This window comes from Pseudorasbora parva, chromosome 17 (genome assembly GCF_024679245.1).
Source record: "Pseudorasbora parva isolate DD20220531a chromosome 17, ASM2467924v1, whole genome shotgun sequence".
Taxonomy (NCBI): Eukaryota; Metazoa; Chordata; class Actinopteri; order Cypriniformes; family Gobionidae; genus Pseudorasbora; species Pseudorasbora parva.
The window spans coordinates 20839141-20858473 of record NC_090188.1 but is presented as its reverse complement, the minus strand read 5'-3'; the positions used below and the strand labels follow the sequence as shown (position 1 = coordinate 20858473).

At 39.2% G+C, this 19333-nt stretch overlaps 1 protein-coding gene across 5 annotated transcripts in view; it reads left to right on the top strand.

The window, feature by feature from the left end:
* smap1 (small ArfGAP 1) overlaps positions 1-19333 on the top strand; it is a 130947-nt gene that overhangs the window by 11935 nt on the left and 99679 nt on the right. For all 5 annotated transcript variants that reach the window (XM_067421292.1, XM_067421291.1, XM_067421290.1 and 2 more), the window contains exon 2: positions 15487-15620. In XM_067421292.1, coding sequence (XP_067277393.1) covers positions 15487-15620 — 134 coding nt within the window. The remainder of the gene's footprint in view (positions 1-15486; positions 15621-19333) is intronic.

The following is a 19333-nucleotide window of genomic DNA, read 5'->3' as shown; positions in this document are numbered from 1 at the left end:
AATGTGCGGTACTTAGAGTGCTTTCATATTTGGTTCGATTGCCTGGACCGAACCAGAGTTCGATTGCTCACCCCTGCCCCTGCTGGAATGTGTTCATATTATATTATTTGGGTCCGACCCGGGGTTAGTTTGCGCCATCAAAGCAGCAGCTGTTTACCCGGGTGCTTAGTAATGACAGCGAGCGCGAAGGCGCCGAAATGCATAGCGTTGCTCACGTCACTTTTATATTTTTGTTTTTGAACCATTGGTTTTGTTACCAAAGCTTGAGTATGTAATGGCACTTGTGTCTATCTGCGGCAATTCGGCTTGTGAATGTACTTCAAATGCTCTAAAGAACGCAGAAGACGAGCAGGAATTAGATCTACAGCTCTCTGCTTGCAGTATGTCAGTTACACTCGTCAGGTAAATGAGTAAAACACACAAAACACAAATTTTTATCAAATCATTCATCATTAATAGCGGCTCACTTCCGCCATTTTAGTACTATTGCATTCACATCAACAACCAACGGTACCAGAGTTCACACGAACTGAACCCCAGACCACCTTTTTAAGCAGACTCGGGTAAGGTTCGCGGGTGCGCACTCGAGTTCATAAGACTGCATTCACATCATCCAAATGAACCAAACTGACATCTATCGAACCTGGGTGCACACCAAAAGTGCTAGTGTGAAAGCCCCCTTAATGTTCTGAAAATTAATGAGTTGGTATTTATCCATCAATTTATCAAACAGTAACAGAATTTATCCATATTTGGGAATTTGGTTCTCCACACTAATGTTTTCGATTATCCAAACTAGTGTGAGCTGTAAAGACTCTGCCCAATTCTGAAAAGGGAGCAGCAGCTCATTTGCATTTAAAGAGACACACACAAAAACCGCTGCCACCCAAATAAGGGCTTTCAAAACATTCTTTAATTAATAATCTGTGGTGTATTTTCTTTGGTCTCAACTAGCAGAATACAACAATCATATTTGTTTCAGTTAGAGACCAAACTGTACCAAGTATGTGTATGAAAAAGCACAGTTGGCGCACATATACACACGTGATTAGATCGTGTCGCGTGTTTTCCAAATTCCAACGTCATTTGAAAGCTCAATCAGTGGAAACTGGATTTCTTGTGTGGTGGGTAGGGGTGCTGTGTAGAGACCAGTCATGCACTGTTTTACAGCTGGAGCGCACTTGGATTGGTTTAATCGCTCAGATTGACAGGTCTAGGTTTACCATAGAATTGCGCACCGCTCTGGAAGATCATCACTCATCAACCAGAATCGTATTACTTGTTTATTCAATGTATTATTTTTATTGTACAGTTTTATTTATTTAAACAAGTAGCACCTCAAAAGCAGTTGTATCGATTCAATTATTATTGGTAAATGAATCGATTGTCGATTAATCGTTAACATACCTAGTGTGCACTGCTGACTGCGGCACAATGATATCCTGTATCTATGGGTGTCTGAAACTTTGACTGGTCTACGAGCAGTAAAGTACATGTTGAGTGGCACAGCAGGTCTGCAAGGCTCATACTGTTCTCAGTGTGACTCGCTTTCATCCCAAAATGCTTTGCAGCATTGTTGGAAGCCTGTTGTGACAACAACCGATCAATATAGGGGAAATAGAAACTACCGTGGCTTCATTTGTTTGAATTTTTTTTCCTTTTATTTACCCAAATAGCAAAAATTAACATTTTTATTTTTACATTAACATGTCCTTTTGCTTTACGGGGATCTGTAGAATACGTAATTTCCCTTCCGAGCATAGCAGTCGACTTCGGACACATACCTAACCAGATTTTATTGCAACAATCAAATTTAATTACTCTGTAAGATATGTATATGGGCAAGTTGTATAAATGCTACTTGCCATTTTCATTATTATAAATATAAATACAAACTATGAATATTCGTATTATTTTACACACAAAAAAAAAAAAAAAAAAAAAAAAAGAATTTCTTAAAAAAAGGTGACACAAGGCACCAAAAAATTATTTTAAGAAAAAAAGCATTTGAAAGCCGAAATTGGTTGCAGTAGATCCAGTCAAGGTTTTGAAGGGACAGTTCACCAAAAAAAAGAAAGTTCTGTCATTTACTCATGTTGTCCGTATGTCTGGGTGTAAAACACAAAAGAAGATATTTTAATTAATGTTGATAACCAAACAGCTTTAGTGTCATTGATTTCCATTTAGACTTTTCTCAAAATGTCTTATGTGCTACATAAGAAACTCATACTGGTTTGGATCAACATGAGGGTGAGTGCACAATGACAAACTATCTCTTTAAGAGCTTGATTTATAACTACTTCAACCAATTAGTCTGGCTCTCACATGCTTTTTTTATTTCAATTTTTCATTGTTGGTGCCTTTTGAAGAACTTGTCTGTTAGTCATCATCTTGTCATTCTTTCCCTCCAGGGGGTGCTGTGAGAATGTGGTATAGTTAAAGCATTGCAGTGGAGTCCTCGCTGGCTCTTCCTTTCTGGCCATGGTGTGCTTTCCATCTCTGTATCCTTATAGTTCTTTATAGTCACATCCATCTAAACCATATGAGTTCAGCTCAGAAAAGACCTGATCCTGAATCAGCCCCCCCCCCCCCCCCCCCACCCCTCTGACCTTTCTCTGTTGACTGCCTTAAGTATCTTAGCATCACAGGGGCTGGCCAATCAATCTCCTTGGTGCATTTTTTTTGGAACCTCCAGCTGAGACTCTGACAGGTTGCAATTTGGTTTGTCTGAAGCCCTGTGTTCACGGTTACATTTATTACATTCAGCCTATTTCAGGATTTTGCACTCTCTCTTGTTCTTTCATGTAGTTCAGAAGAGCTAGTCTATATGTATTCAGTGTCAGCGTTTCGACTTATGGTTAGTTTTCAGATAAATCCTCTTGGCTCTGCGGGTCGCTTGCTGCTGTTACGGTTGGTATTTAGATACGCTTGCCATGTCCTTCTTTTTCACATTTGATTTTTGAGTTTATTTCCTGGTGCGTGGGTTCAGTTATTTCCTGGTGCGTGGGTTCAGTGGGTTCGCACAGTTCCAGTACATTTCTTGACTCCCATCAACACCAATTAGTTTTGTTACCATACTGTGCAGTGCTGGAAGAAGCTCAGGATGATGAATGATTCTAGGATGACCCCGTTTGCGTGCTTCTGTTGTCACCTTTAGGCCCTTTCAAGCCAAATGCAAATTATTCAGCACCAACAACAATTAAAAAAAAAACAATGTATTCCTATGAAGTTGTTCAGGCCAGCAGGGTTTTTCCTGGTTCAAAAATGGACGAGTACAGCCATCCACACACAGTTCAAAGTACCCAACCCATCTGAACTGTGAGCACAGTACTTCCAATAAATCCAAAATAAATGCAAAGAAACCTTTTGTAATATTAAAGTGATAGTTCACACACAAATGACAATTCTTGACGGTGAGTAAATGACGACAGAATTTTCATTCTGTGAACTATCCCTTTAAGTTTGATTAATTTTTTTCATGAATAAATAAGATCTGGACAGGATCAGGACAGATTATAAAACAAAGTATTACTTAACTATTTTATCTTTTAAATAACCTGTAAATTATTTGAAACGTAAGTAATAAAATTAACAACAAGTAATGCATAGAAAAAGTGCCAGGTCTATTGTTTTGCATTAAAACTCAAAGAAGACTTAATTCAGAATATTTGACATATTGTGAAAACTCCTGTTATAATGAATAAGGCCTTAATCAGACAAACACTATTGTGTGTGTGAGAGGTGCCTTTTTAAAATAGTTTTCTTTTGGCAGTGAACATTTATGTGCACCAGGCACCTCGCGTTTTAGCCGCCTGCTGTGTCTCACATTTTTGTAGGAGCGCTCTGAGCGCGTGCCGTGAAGTAAAATAAAAAATCCAGCTCTGAGCAGAAAAGCGTTTTTGTAGGAGTGCTCTGATCATGTGAAGTAAATAAATAAATAAAATCCCCCATTTTCCTCCATTGTCCAATCGCAATGAATGGAGAGGCACGCCACAGGATAGCTGATTTGGGGTCTGCCTTGCAGCGTACTGCTCTTTTCTATATCTTTTTTTTTTTTTTGAACGGATTCTGACTGACTTAAACGTATCTGATTGGCAACTGCATTCACACACTCAAGTCAAGTCACCTTCATTTATAATCATTAGTTATTTACTTTTGGGGCTACTTACACGACAGCATTTCAACAACTAGAGAAAACTGTCAATGTGTTCCAACCGCTAATCTGCATGGCAACAGCGCCTGGCGGCTAGAGATTGCAAACCCTGAAACGGGTTTTGAAATAGTTTTGAATCGATATCGCGATCATCTCTGTGTAAACGTCAAAAAAAAGGTGAAGCATACACGTAAGCATTTTGTGTTTAGTCTATAGGCAAGCATGTTTGAATATGTATGTGCGCCGGCACATCGTTTTTCTTTACAAAACGACTGCCAAATTTCTTGTCTGCATGCATAATACAGCATTTTTAGTCGTTTCCAGTAATTTCGGTAATGTTTTCATCTGTTCAGAGTGAAAGTGAAGTGAAGGAGGCCTTCACAGGGGAGAGTCTAGTTGACACGGTCTCTGCTGACACTTCAGGGCTGCCAGGAATAAACATTTGCACAAAAAACAAACCCTCTGACATAAAGGCATAGCCAATGATTAGCAAGTAGTTTGAATAATTTAGCAAACATTAAAGGTCCCATATGTTAGGTCCTTGTTTTTTTCATGATAACTCAGGTCTAGGGGCTATGCGACTACCATAAAAGTTTCAAAACAGTCAATACACAGTTAAATGCACACAGCCTGCAAAAGTACCTTTTCACAAGCCATCGGGACTTTCGTAAAAATGTGACTTCAGAACTATTTAGTCACTGCCCTCATTCACCACCCCGGAGCACTGCCCACTATCCCATCGTCTTTTGCCAAAACCTCAGACAACACCGCGTCCATGCTATCGCTGAGCAACAACATGGAAACATGTCAAGAAAACACTGTTCAGTCAGTGGGTGTCAGGTAACTACATCATTACACAGGCTTCCGAGCAACATTAATATAAGAGACCAGTGGCTAATGTTTATTTATTTGAAAATACCAAAGCAATTTAGTTCGACCTTAACCGTCTGTTCTGCACATCTCACAAGTGACTGCTTCATCAATCAGGCGCAGTTCAATGCCTTATTTTTCAAAGAAGCTACTCGTCAAAGGTGCGGCAGTCCCTACATTGTTGGGGATCTTATCTCAAATCCGCAACCTTTAAGTAAACTTCTCACACATTTTGATGGTACATTATGGAGCCTGCATAATCTGAAATTATTGTTTGTAAATGGTTATGCAAAGTAAGACCGGACAACATTTCCCTCAGAAGTGACCATCATTACCGGTGTTTCTAGTTACCTTGAGTTTCAGGTATCACTAAGCTACAGCAGGCTACAGCATACATGACCCTAGTTACCTGTGGTTGGCCTAGCCGTGCATCACTCAGAAAACAATTGGCCAATCAGAAGAGTCTCGTGAATATTAATTAGACATGCCAAAATCGACCTGTTCTTAGAATAGCTCCTGATAGAGGAGCTGTAAAAATATTAGGGCCGGGACTCGATTAAAAAAATTAATCTAATTAATTAGAGGCTTTGTAATTAATTAATCGAAATTAATCGCATTTTAATCGCATATAAATATTTTACCTGAGAACAATGAGAAGTAATTTTTCACATGTATTTTTAGTATACCATTGAATAATGACTGAATACATAAGCTTAATCAACAAAATATTGTTTATTTATTTCAGTCCAGCAGACCAGTGCAATGTTTGCCATTAAGTGTAGCAAAAGCATATTTGTGATATTTGAGGCTCGATGTGCTGCGGTGATACGCTAATTCCTTGTTGTATAGCAGGGGTGTCCAATCCTGCTCCTGGAGGGCCACTGTTCTGCTGAGTTTAGCTCTAACCCCAATTAAACACACCTTTACCAGCTCATTAAGGTCTTATTAGGCATACTAGAAACTTTAGCAGTGTGTTGAGGCAAGCTGGAGCTAAACTCTGCAGGACGTCAGTGGCCCTCCAGGACCGACTTTGGATACCCCTGTTGTATAGCTTGCACACAACCATGCTCTTGTCAACGCTTCCATCATTTCGTTTTTTAAAACTAAATTTCCCATCCACGGGGCCAAGCAAAGCGGTCTCATCAGCTTCTTCGTTCATGTTCACTATGGTTTGTTGTTGTCATGGTTGTTGTCGTGACTCATGAGCGCTAGTTGGTGTTCCAGTATAATCGGTCCGTCAAAACTCATTCATTGAAAAACGTTCCGCGGGGCAAAAATAAGTGAGATTAATTTCTTTTTTTTTTTGCGTAATTAATTAACGCGTTAAAGTCCCGTAGTTAATTAATCTTAATTAACGCGTTAAAGTCCCGGCCCTAAAAAATATATTGAGATGGTTTTTGGTACTTATACCGCAAATATATGTTCTTAAAGACATCAAAACCTAAAATAAAACTCCAGAAAGGTGTATAATATGTGACATTTTGCATTTTGTGAGACATACGGTTTATTCCTATCAATACTCTTTTGTCTATATTCTACATGTATTTAAAAGTGCAGTGTGTGAAAAGCGGTCAGGTTGTGAGTTGCAGTCACCCACTACTCGCCCCTCCCTTTCAAAACACAGAGAAGCTACAGGGGCCGACACAGGACAAAAATGTCATCGTCGAGATAGCAGAGAGGGAATAGTGCTCTGTAGACGAGTTTGTCCGTTTAGGGCTACTGTAGAAACGGCGCAAAATGGCGATTTCACTGTAAGGGGACCGGCAGTGTGGGGATAGAAATGGCTCATTCTAAGGTAATAACAACATAACGGTATCATTAAGTAAGGTTTTTATCCACCTCTGAAAACATAGTTATTTATATTATATTGCTTTTCTGTCAATCGATCCTCATAAATAATACACACTGCACCTTTAAACTAAACGCTTGCTGCACCAACATTTTCATATTTTTATGCACACACGAACAACTACATTGCACATACACTTTTACAGATTTTTCTGTCTTTTTCAAAGTCTCTTATGCTCATCAAAGCTGCATTAATTTGATTAAAAACACATTAAAAACAGTAATATTGTGAAGTATTACAATTTAAAATAACGATTTCCTAGTTGAATATGTTTTAAAATGTGATTTAATCCTGTGAAGGCAAAGCTAAATTCAGCATCATTGCTTCAGTCTTCAGTGTCACATGATCCTTTAAACTGTATTCTGATATACTGATTAAATACTCAAGAAACATTTATTATTATTATTATTATTACTATTAATTATGTTGAAAACAGTTGTGCTGCTTAATATTTTTGTGAAAACTGTAATATATATATATTCAGGATTCTTTAAGTTTTACAAAACTATAATTCTGAAAGAAACTACAAATGACTTTAATTAAACATCACATCTGTATTTCAATATTTGTATTTTTATTATTGAACTTAGCCAATGAATTTGCTTCTCCTCCATCCTGTGCTTCTAATAATCCACCTGAAGGGTGCGTGAATGTGCTTTCTGTTCAGCCCTATATTCATTTCTCTCCTGGTGTGAATTCATAGTTTTCACGTGTCGTCGCTTATAGGAACGCCCACCTAAAGGGCAAAACAAGACTCTCCTCCATTGCCTGCCAAGTCAGTTTTACCAGGTTTGTTGTCAGTATTAATGCAGTAAGACAGTGATTTTTAAAGACCAAATTCAATATACACCTTATTGATGATTCACACTTTGTACAGGCAAGCTGATGAATACAGAATATTAATGCAACACAAGGTTTCTTGTTAGGTGTTTTCCTATCGAAACCCATTATTAAAAAAAAAGCGTTGTTGTGGTCATATTCTTGGTTTATCTGCTCAACTGTTCATAGTATGCATTGTCAAAAAGGTGTAAACTAAATTTGATCTTTTAATATCACTGTTTTAGTACATTATGTCCTTTTAAGGGTGGCTTGGACTAATAAGGATTCTTTAGCCTGCCACCAGTTCACCCAAGGTCTGTTGCTTGATCAACTATTTTACTGCATAATTAATGTGTTTAAAATTAAATGATGCAACAACTTATTTAAAATAAACCCATATCAACAAATCCTAGATTAGAGTTAAACTTTGCTTAACTGAATCCTTATTGGTGCAACTCACCCTTATAGTTTTTTTCACGTTTAGCATTTAAAAAATGTCCCGCTGTTTTCTGTGATTGAAATACTGCAGCAGGTGCTATATATGGAACGTAAGTGTCAAAATGTGCATCTTGTTCACATTTTTGTTTTAAAAGGAAATTTGACAGGCTTGTGCTTCAGTTCTATGGCGGTTTTGCCCTCCAAGGCTTCGCGACAGTCACGTGACTGAAAACTATGAATAGACCTTTCGCCTGCAATTCGTTTAACTTTTTCATCTCCCATTTGGTGTTAAAGGGCCTTTAGACTGCATGAAGTGTGTTCACTAGGGAAAGCAGTTGGGGGTCCGTACAGCTAGCACCAACACTAATGGGCACGACTGTGATAGACGGGGCAGAGCCGCATTTTCCTCCCTCCCTCCCTCCCCCTCACTCCATTTTATTGCATAGACACATTTTCTCCTCCAGTTATGGATAATAAATACACACATGCACATTCACAGCCTGTTATTTGGTGTTGAAAAGGTGCAGGTTGAGATATGTGCGATACGGTTGTTTTCCACCTCCACCTTTTTTAATGAGAGAAAAATAGAGGCTTTTAAGAAAATGGCAGCAGCAGTTTTAAAAGGCTCAATTGTTGCCATTATGCATTCCAAAAGTGTCTGTACACACTTGCTCATGCCTACGTTAAGGTGTGTGTTTGACGGACTGCTGTGCCGAATGACTTTTTGATCTAGAGATGAGGTTGAGTGCTGAAACTTCTGCCGCCTCACTTCCTTTTTTTTTTTGTGCCAGGATCCCCCCCATCACATTCCCAGCATGCTTTGTGCGGTGACCTATACTCAGCAGTCGCTGCTCGCAGTGACTTAGTTAGAGATGCGCACAGATGCACTGTACAAGCGTGGCATGCCCTTACAGACAAAATGAGGCATGAACACACACACACACACACACACACACACACACACATACACACACACACACAGTCTATTATATAAACATCATCAGCACTGTCATGCACTGTTAAAGAAAGCAGTGTGAGTTATTTTTAAAGACACATGGACATTTAGCGGAACTTCCCTGAGAGTGTGTGCTCAGCATTGCTAAAGTGCATTCGGCATTACTATAACACACACATTGGACCAATAGAGCCATGCGATATTCTACCAGTATCACCACAGGAACCGATTCAACGTTTGCATCACTCCCCTTGCAGCATTTCTCTTACCACAGCGAGTGTCATGGCGGACGAGCAAAGCGGGCATCATTTTACAAATTCTGCTGTTGTTGTCACAGAATGTAGTTTTTTAAGTACTCTTTAGGCAAGAATGTAGTTTAGACCTCAAATATGTGACTTGTATGTGAATATAGCGGCTATTCAACAAATTTTGACGTTTTCGCGATGTGACCTCAAGGCCGTCGGTAGCCGTTTAGTGCTCATGTACCCGCCGAGATCAGCTTCATCTCGGCCAGTCCTTTAGGCTCTTATGTAGATAGTGTTTAATCATGAGGTAAAATTAATTTAGTTTGTCAAACGGGCATTCTTTGGTCTTATTAATCTAATGCTTTGCCCTTAGCCAAATATATTTGCTCTGGAACAATTTAAGGGATAGTTCACCTAAAAATTTTACTTTTATTTTTTTTATTTTAGCCCCTGATTTACTCACCTTCAATCCATTCTAGGTGTATGACATTCTTCTTTCAGGCGAATACAATCGGAGTTACATTAACAAATGTCATGGGTCTTCCAAGTGTTGTAATTGCAGTGAATGGGAGCCCAAAATTTGAAGCCCCAAAAAAGTAAATCCATCCATTATCCACACAGCTCCTGGGGATTAATAAAGGCATTCTTAAGCAAATCAATGGGTTTTTGTAAGAAAAATATCCATATTTAACACATTACAAAGTAAAATTGCTTCCAGCGGACGACTTTCCATAGGCGTTATACTTTCTTCCCAATTGTGTATATTTATCTGTTAAAGTGCAAAAAGACGTGGAAGAGAACGCAGTTCAGTACCATAACTGAACATATGACCATTTTTAAATGTATTACAATGGAAAACAATTATTTAGCATTTTAGTATTTCACAATGTAACTGTTTTTACTTTATTTTGAATCCAATAAATGCAGCAGCCAAGGTGAGCATGGGAGACTTCCTTCAAAAACATAAATCTTACCTACCCCAAACATTTGACCGGTAGTGTGTATACGAATGTTATATTGCAGGCAGACTTTCAGCCAACTGAAGTGACCCTCTTGTACACACAGCCATTCATAAGTATTTGTTGGAGGTTTTGCATCCTATTCAGTTTTAAAAGCAAGTCAGGTGGTGTGAAGGGCAGCCATGTGGGGTCCTGAAACAAGACAACTGGCCCCTGTCCCTGGACCAGACTGGGACAATAAACACCAGCCTTTTGAAGTGTTACCCGAGCGTAGCTGGAGGGTCCTCCAGTTCTTTGAGGTTTCTGGGTGAAGTACAGTGCCACTGTCTTCTCCCGTTTATCTTCTTCCCCCTTTCTTTCTGTCTCTCTCTCCTCACTCTTTGGCAGAGCTGATGGAGGGGATTAGGAAGGATGTGAAAAGAGAGAGCGAGAGAGGGGCTCTCGTCGCCACGGTTACCCGTGCCCCCAGAAGTGAAAGATGGAGGGCAGAAGAGACTATTGTTTATGTTGACAAATGCTCTCTTGTAGCCTTGAGGTGACATTGACGAAACGATGCACAGCCACTCAATTTTCAGTAAGACAGGTGCTACAAAGGCACAAGTGACGTGTGAGGGACAAAGAGTGTGTGTGATTCACACATCTTATACCTGCCATGTCCTATTGTTTATGTGTGTTATACGCATGCAGGCAAATGAGCTACAGGCTTCTTAGTCTGCGGTGATTCCTCAATGAAGTGAGCTGAGACCTGGGGACCGCAGAGACAACTGTAAATCTCCTGCTGTACCTGCAAGTCCCAGCGAGCCCTGCTCTGGATGTTTAGACACTGAATAATTTATTTGGCCTGCTTTTTAATTGAGTTTTCAGGGAAGGGCCGTCTTGCACACTCAGGGTGTCCTGTGTTTATAGGCTCCCCAAAAATGTTATCTCACTACCCAGCTGCTGAAGGCATCCTTTGCATGTTCTCCTAAGGTCTAAATATAGCGTGCCACAGTTTTACTGAGAACACTTTCTCTCACACATCTTTCTGGTGCAGACTTGTTCACAGCATCCGGTTCCCATTTCACAGAGGTGAATGGTGAATTATTAGCCAATGTATGTTGACATAGAGACTCGCCCGCACTGCTGTACATCTGCTGCGACCAGCTGTGGAGATAATGAATGGACTGGGGAAGAGGCAAAAGAGAGGAAGTAGAAAGATCATGCGGGCATGTCACATCTGAAATTGCCTTTTGGCCGCTAGAGGCCATTATCATTCCTCTCAGCATGGCAGAGCTTAGGTAGGGTCATAGGTCATGACCTGTCTTGGTTGCAGCCTCTGCCAGTTCCTCTTAATCGCATCACTTCCTGTTTATGTAGAGGTGTCTGTCTGCAACGCTGTGAGACAGACAGCAGTTAGTTATCTGACCTCTACTCTTGGCTGGTTATCAGAAGCCTTGTTCACACCTGGCATTAACATCCATCTCAGTAGGGCTCTGCGGCTTGACAGTAGACTATACCATGCAATGGTAGATGTTGTGTTAAAGCTGCAGTCTACACTGCAAGTTATGTGGATGTGCACTTCCAGCTTCATTGATTCTAATTAGAGTAATTTAGTTTTGTTCTGTCTAGTCACTAGAACAATTCGAGTGATGTTCTGTCATAGGGATGTGTGTGTGTGTGTGTGTCAGCTATTTTAATATTCTGAATGTGGCTCATCATCCAATTGTATTAGTTATAAAGGCAGCTGTTGATGCCAGACTTGTTCATTCATTTGATATGTTGACTCTTACAAAAAAAAATCTTTAGTTTGTAAAATATTTACTTAATCCTTACATTAAATTAGTTTTTTAATTGAATTAAATACATTTTATTTTAATGTATTTCAATGTTTAAATAATAAAATGTAATTCTGTAAATTCTTAATAAATTATTAAAATAATATTAAATGTCCAATTAATTATTTTGATCCTAATAAAGTATTGTGATTTGATATTACCATGATATAAAATTACTCATCAGGATATTTTGGTATTGCTATTTTTGGTCCCCTCCTACATCTCAGTTACGCCAATCATAAATCGGCGGCTGAGACCGATTACTGTTATTATCATGCAAATTAAAGGTTTTGCCTGTAATCCCTTTTGATCATATTTTTATTTTGGGAAATTATCTGATTTTGTGACCTAAATATTTCGACGCATCACTGCAGACATATTGAAAATGTTCTGTGAATTTTGCACGTGTATGTGGAGCTGCACGATTCTCGGATAAATTGAGAGTCACAATTTATTTGTTTTTTCAAATAGAGAATGATTCTGAAAAGATAACTGAACAAAATAACATTTAATTTACTAGAGGTTCTGACAAATTGCTGCAGTCTATTTAAAATGTTTAATTCATTTTAAGTATTTATTTAAAAAATCAGTTTGAATGAATGATTCAAAGACTCATAAATGCTTCACTTGTTTTATTACTGGATAAATCTTGAATGAATCAATGACACATACATTTGTTTAACTTGAAAGGCCAAGTTGCTTTCAAAAGGTGATTGATTGATTGATTTTGATTGCTTCTTTTGACATCAGTGTTAATAACTATATAACTATACTTTTATCCCAGTATTTCTGTGATAATTTAAATATAATAATTTAGGGATGCACCGATGCCACTTTTTTAGACCAAGTATTTACATTTGGGTACCTGCCTGTAAGAAGAACACCTGAATAATCAGGGAACTTATTAGAAGTCATACAAATGTATAATCTGAATTCTCAGTTCTTCTTCTGGAACTACTCTGCGTAAAGCATTCTCACAAAGAAACACAAAAGTATTTGTAAGAATCCTTGAAGGCATGGACAACTTATGAAAATTAATTTCAGGGTTCCCACATCTTCTGACTAATAAGCATATCCAGTTCCCACTGCAGCATTTTAGTCCAGCAGGGAGGGTGTGGAGAGAGTTTCTCTAGCACTTCCCCTCCGCAGGGGCACTGCACCCTTCACTGCACCGGGCTCCACTCAATGACAAATTAACCCTCTTTAATTGTGGGTGAGTTATGCAGCTCCTGGTGCAGCGGTGTGAGACACAATCTTGAAGCCTTTTATTGGGCTAATAAATCTGGGAGGGTGGCAGACAGAGCTGGTGCAGCCAGCCGGATGCTGGTTTAGGGTGGGTGAGAGATAAGAGACTGGAAACCCGCTCTCTCTCATTACCGCAGTTTTTGTCAGAGTTTTTCCCAGCGCGTTGGGGGAATCTTATCAGCCTGTTCACGTGTCGCCCATCCTCTTTTGTCATCTCAGCACAGAACAGAAACAAGATAGCCATTAATATCCTGAGCAATCATGCAGGATGAATTATGAACATGCTTAAAAGTGAAGAAACAGTGCGGTATTGTTTGTTATGCTAATGGCTGTACTTGTCGTGTGTGTGCGCGCGAGTGCTTTTCCTATTCAGGAGCTGTGTGGGTGGTACTACCGGGGTCAGTGGTTTACTCTACTGTTGCATGATGGGCATGCAAAAGCATGCCAGGCATCCTGCGGGCATAATATAGATCCCACCCTCCTGCTACCACGGATACGGCACCATACTGTGAGAGAGCGCGAGACGGAGGAAGCGAATTGGACATGTCCTAAGATGGCTGACAGGTGTAGATAAAGCCAAAGAGGGCGGTTGAAGCACAGAAATCCATTTCCCAGCAAACCCTGTGATTTATAGCCCGTCAGGAGCAGTGCTCTCTCCAACCCCAACCGACCAGCGGAAAGCTGTCAGGACTGCTCCAGTGCGCCCACATCCCCAATCCATCCACTTCAACCATCGCAACTTCTCACAAAAACTGAAAAGAGCTGAAAATTCATGGGGAATTGCGAGACTAGTCATCTAAACGATGCTATATGTTTCGACATTGGAAATAGTAGTTTAAATGTTATATATATATATATATATATATATATATATTTATATATTTATATATTATATATATATATATATATATATATATATATATATATATATATATATATATATATATATATATATATATATATATATATATATTATAAGATATTATTTAGGGCCGGGACTCGATTAAAAAAAATAATTTGTAATTAATTAATCGCATTTTAATTTTAATTTATATGTATACAAACATGCACACAACCATGCTCTTGTCGACGCTTCCATCCTTTCGTTTTTTAAAACAAAATTCCCCATCCACGGGGCCCTGCATTTATTTGCATGGTCAGTGTAATTGTGTTTTTATTTTTATTTTGCTGTTGTAAGCTGTAAGGACCTTTTGAAATAATTTGACATGTAATGCGGTCAAGTCCTGCCTAGAACTACTTTAGCCATGTTTCCCTGAAAATAATTGCACACCTTAGAATGTTCGTCAAACAATCAGATGCGAACATTCAACAGCCCTGTCATATGACCTTAAATAATGTATTGTTGCTGGTAAACATCAAGTTTAATGTACAAGGATCATTATGTAAGGCTAGCACAGTGATTGTATATGATATTATTGTATCTTTCAGTGGCATTCAGTATAGTAGTTGACTCTTTGATTCATAGATTAAGTAGGTTATTTCAAATGCATTGCTTATGCAGACTGTCTTCTGTCTTCTTAGACTAGACACCTAGTCTGTTACAAAATTTCCATTTAAATGTTATGGGAATTAGTTGTGGCGCACATCCTTAAAAGATGCATAACCTCCGTCTCTGCCTTTGATAGCAGTCAGAGCACTTCCTTCCACCCCCGTGCTATTATAGTCACATCTGAGAGCTGAATGTTACACACCGGGCTTAAGATAATCACATACAGTCTGTATTGTAGCACAATTCACATTTTTCTTCTCCTTTTTTTCCTGTGGCTGATGAGATCACGAGCCTCACAATGTAGTTTCACCGTTTTATTCAGGCACCTGCAGCTATTGACTGTTGATTCAGATGGGCTACCTGCTGCATTCATCTGGCTCTTGGATCGAATTTTATCATCACAACTGCAAAATTCCATCATTTAGATATTGGTTTTCAGCATCACAAAACAATGCAGTTTATTCGATGCTGTGGCGAGGCAGAATTACGCGGCGGCGCTTGAGGCGGCACCGTGACTCAGAAGATTTATTTTAAACCGCTGTTTCTTCACTGCCTGTTATGATGGTGTTATCTGTTTCAGATAATGGGAAATGCTTTACTGTCTTTTTTCTCCATCTCTTTCACTTCAGGACCTCGATGGGCCTCCTGGAATCTTGGTGTGTTTATTTGTATCCGCTGTGCTGGAATACACCGGAACCTGGGAGTGCATATATCACGCGTCAAATCAGTCAACTTGGACCAATGGACTCCAGAGCAGATACAAGTACGTGTGTTTTTGTGTAACATTTTGTTAGCTGTCTTTTCTTTCTTTATGGGGCTGAATGGGTGTTTTTTTAAACCTGTTGATGACTCAACTCACAGTACTGCTTTTTCACAACATCTCAGTTATTGATCCCATACACTACCGTTCAAAACTTTCTTCTTACGCTCACCCAGGCTGCATTTTTTTATGAATACACTATTGTGAAATATAAAGATAGAAAAAATATATTTTAACACATTTATATATATATATATATATATATATATATATATATATATATATATATATATATATATATATATATATATATATAATATAAACTCTTTCTGACCATATTACCCAAACAGTAATGTACATTATTTTTTTGGGCTTAAAAAAATTCATTAGCGATGCAACGATATTCACCTTTTGCCAAAACTAATGTTAATTAGTTAGTTAACACACATATGTGGTTGTATCCAGATCGCAAAACCTTTAAATATCAGATAGAATAATATGTTGAAAAATGTTTGTCATTATTTGTAATGGGGCCAATGAAAATCTGTACTACTGACAAGGGATGCCATGTAGACTGTAAAAAAAATATGGATAGTGTCCGTGACGTCACCCATAGGATTCCGATAAGCCGTTCTGAAGCTTAAAGGGGGGGTGAAACACTCAGTTTCAGTCAATCTCATGTCAATCTTGAGTACCTATATAGTAGTATTGCATATCCTTCATATCTCAGAGAAGTCTTTAGTTTTTTATATTTATAAAAGAAATATAGGCTGTACCGAGTCTTTCCGGAAAAAACCGAGCGCCTGGAGGCGTATCGTGTGGGGGGAAGCTAAAGAATGACAAGTGCGCAAAGCGGTGACGTCCTCAAGCGTGGAGAAACCCATGGCTATCGAGCTCAGCTAATAGATATATGATCCAGAATCATTCTGAAGCTGAAATAAATTGAACAGGAGAAACAGCAACAGCAGGATGTCCGTCTCTGTGGTATGTACTGTATGTAGTGGCCTGTCAACATTTGTGTGTCTTTACTCGCAGTTTATGAGGACATGATTCGGTTTATGGACTATTGTATGAGACTAAACCTTAGCAGTAGCAAGCAAAACGGTTTTGTGTAACGTTATACGAACAACAATGGAGTAACGTTAGCACATTTGAATGACGAAGCACGCGATCGTGTCGTTTACTGATGTTTACTCACGTGACGATAGCCAACGGCACAGGCATTTCTCTTACGTTTTCTGCTGTAAAGTTGGGAATTTGAACATAGGGCTCAATGAGATTTTGCTCCCTTCTGGAGCCTGTCCCTGAGGAATTGCCGTTTACATTACTTCCGTATTGGCGTCAAGAGAGATTGCGGGAGGTTGCCGCTTGGGATGACACAGTGAGAACATTTTCATACTGGTATATAAACTTATGACAACAATACCAGTATTACTGATAACACCAGTGTATGATCGCTTTTGGCTTTCGCTTTTAAATCACTCATACGCCGTGTATATAGGCCTATTGTTTGTAGGCATCGTGGATATGACATGTTCTTTGTGTATAGGGAGAAATCACTTGTACTCCGTTTATATAGGCCTGTTATTTGTAGGCATCGTGGATATGACACATTCTCTGTGTATAGTGAGCGGCGGAATTGACCACACATTTTCTGTTGCGCACCAAATCTTTCGTCATCGTCTTGTCAGTCATCCCTCCTTACTCTCATCTTGTGATGAATGAAATCTGACTCCTGCTGCACTGTGTGACTGCAGCCTTTGCTTTCTAGAGCACTGCAGATAAATTCAGTTTATAATTGTACCGTCAGCTGTCCAAAGTATCTAAATGTATGTAAATGTATGGTGTATGGTGAACTACTGGCCTGATCAAGCCAGCATAAAAATCAAATAACCATCAAACAACCATCATTCAACTCACAGGTATACGTGTGTAACCATATTTTTAGGCCTTTGTGTGTTATGCTGTAAAGAGCAGCGTGGCTTGAAAGGTTTATGAGTTTTTAAGCAACCAAAAGGGAGTCTTGCATCTCCCCTTTGCATATTAATTGACATCTGGATGGATAATTAATTCTTGATGGGTAATTACTTGTCTGTTTTTCTGCATATACTCTTCCTTCACTCTGATCCATCATTTTCATATTAATTTGTCTCTGACAGACTTAGACGTACGTGACATTGAAATGATAATGCAAATATGTGTAATTTGTATATTTGAACAGCCTTGATTTTCTAAGCTGTTGTGTACAGGATTAAACGGTTAATTAAAAACCAGGGCCATGAACTCACAGGCTTAAAAGAGAACTCTGGTTACAAACTCTGTTTCAGGTGAAAGTTCATGTTTTATCGTTTCTCTTTATTAGCAAGTTAAAATTTGGGAGGTGTGGCATGAACCATGTTACAGATATTTTGGTCTGTCACTCCAGTTGCCCTGACAATTGTTCACAGCAACCAATCAAATTCCACCATTTCTAGGGATGAATGAGTTCACTTTTTATCCAGAGGTCATTGCAGTACTTTGACATTGAAAGAGAGAGATCGATATAGATCTTTTTAGGGATCCAAGCAGTATGTTGAATACCTTCCTCAGGTCCTTTAAAAAAAAAAAAGAAGCCTGCTAAAGATCTTAAAGTTTTACAGAGATGCGGCGGTTTTACAGTTTACACTTGCATAGGTGGCTTCTGTATAAGTTGAACTCGGTGAACTTATTTATGGATTCTATAGAGTTCTTTGTTGTATGTTTGAGTTTATTTACTTTTGATAATGGACAAGGACACTTCTGTTAGTGTTCTAATAGAGTTGACAAAACTGTAAAAGTGTGTTTGTGAATTAATTCTCAATAATTTCCAACTAAACTAAAACATGATTTGCAATGTTTCATTAAGAAAACTACTTGATTTATAATGGGAAAAATACACATCAGGCATAACATTATGGACAGACAGGTAAAGTGAATAACACTGATTATCTCTTCATCATGGCATCTGTTAGTGGGTGGGATATATTAGGCAGCAAGTGAACATTTTGTCTTCAAAGTTGATGTGTTGGAAGCAGGAAAAATGGGCAAGCGTAAGGATTTAAGCTAGATTGGCAAGGGTCAAATTGTGATGGCTTGACGACTAGGTCAGAACATCTCCAAACTGCAGCTCTTGTGGGGTGTTCCCGATATGCAGTGGCCAAAGTGATCCAAGGAAGGGACAGCCGACGGGGTCGTGGGTGGCCAAGGCTCATTGATGCACGTGGGGAGCGAAAGCTTGACTGTGTGGTCCGATCAAACAGATGAGCTACAGTAGCTCAGATTACTCAAAAGTTAATGCTGGTTCTGATAGAAAGGTCAGAATACACTGCATCGCAGTTTGTTGCGTGCGGGGCTGCTTAGCCGCAGGCCAGTCAGGGTGCACAACATGCTGACTCCTGTCCACCGCCGAAAGTGTCAACTGTGGGCATGTGAGCTTTAAAACTGGACCACAGAGAAATGGAAGAAGGCCTGGTATCACGTGGATGACTGGGTGCGTGTGCATCGCTTATCAGGGGAACACATGGCACCAGGATGCACTATGGGAAGAAAGCAAGATGGCGGAGGCAGAGTGATGCTTTGGGCAATGTTCTTCTGGGAAAAAGTATTCCCTGGTGTATGTAGCCTCTTTCAGCAGGATAATGCATCTTGCCACAAAGCAAAAATGGTTCAGGAATAGTGTGAGGAGCACAATAATGAGT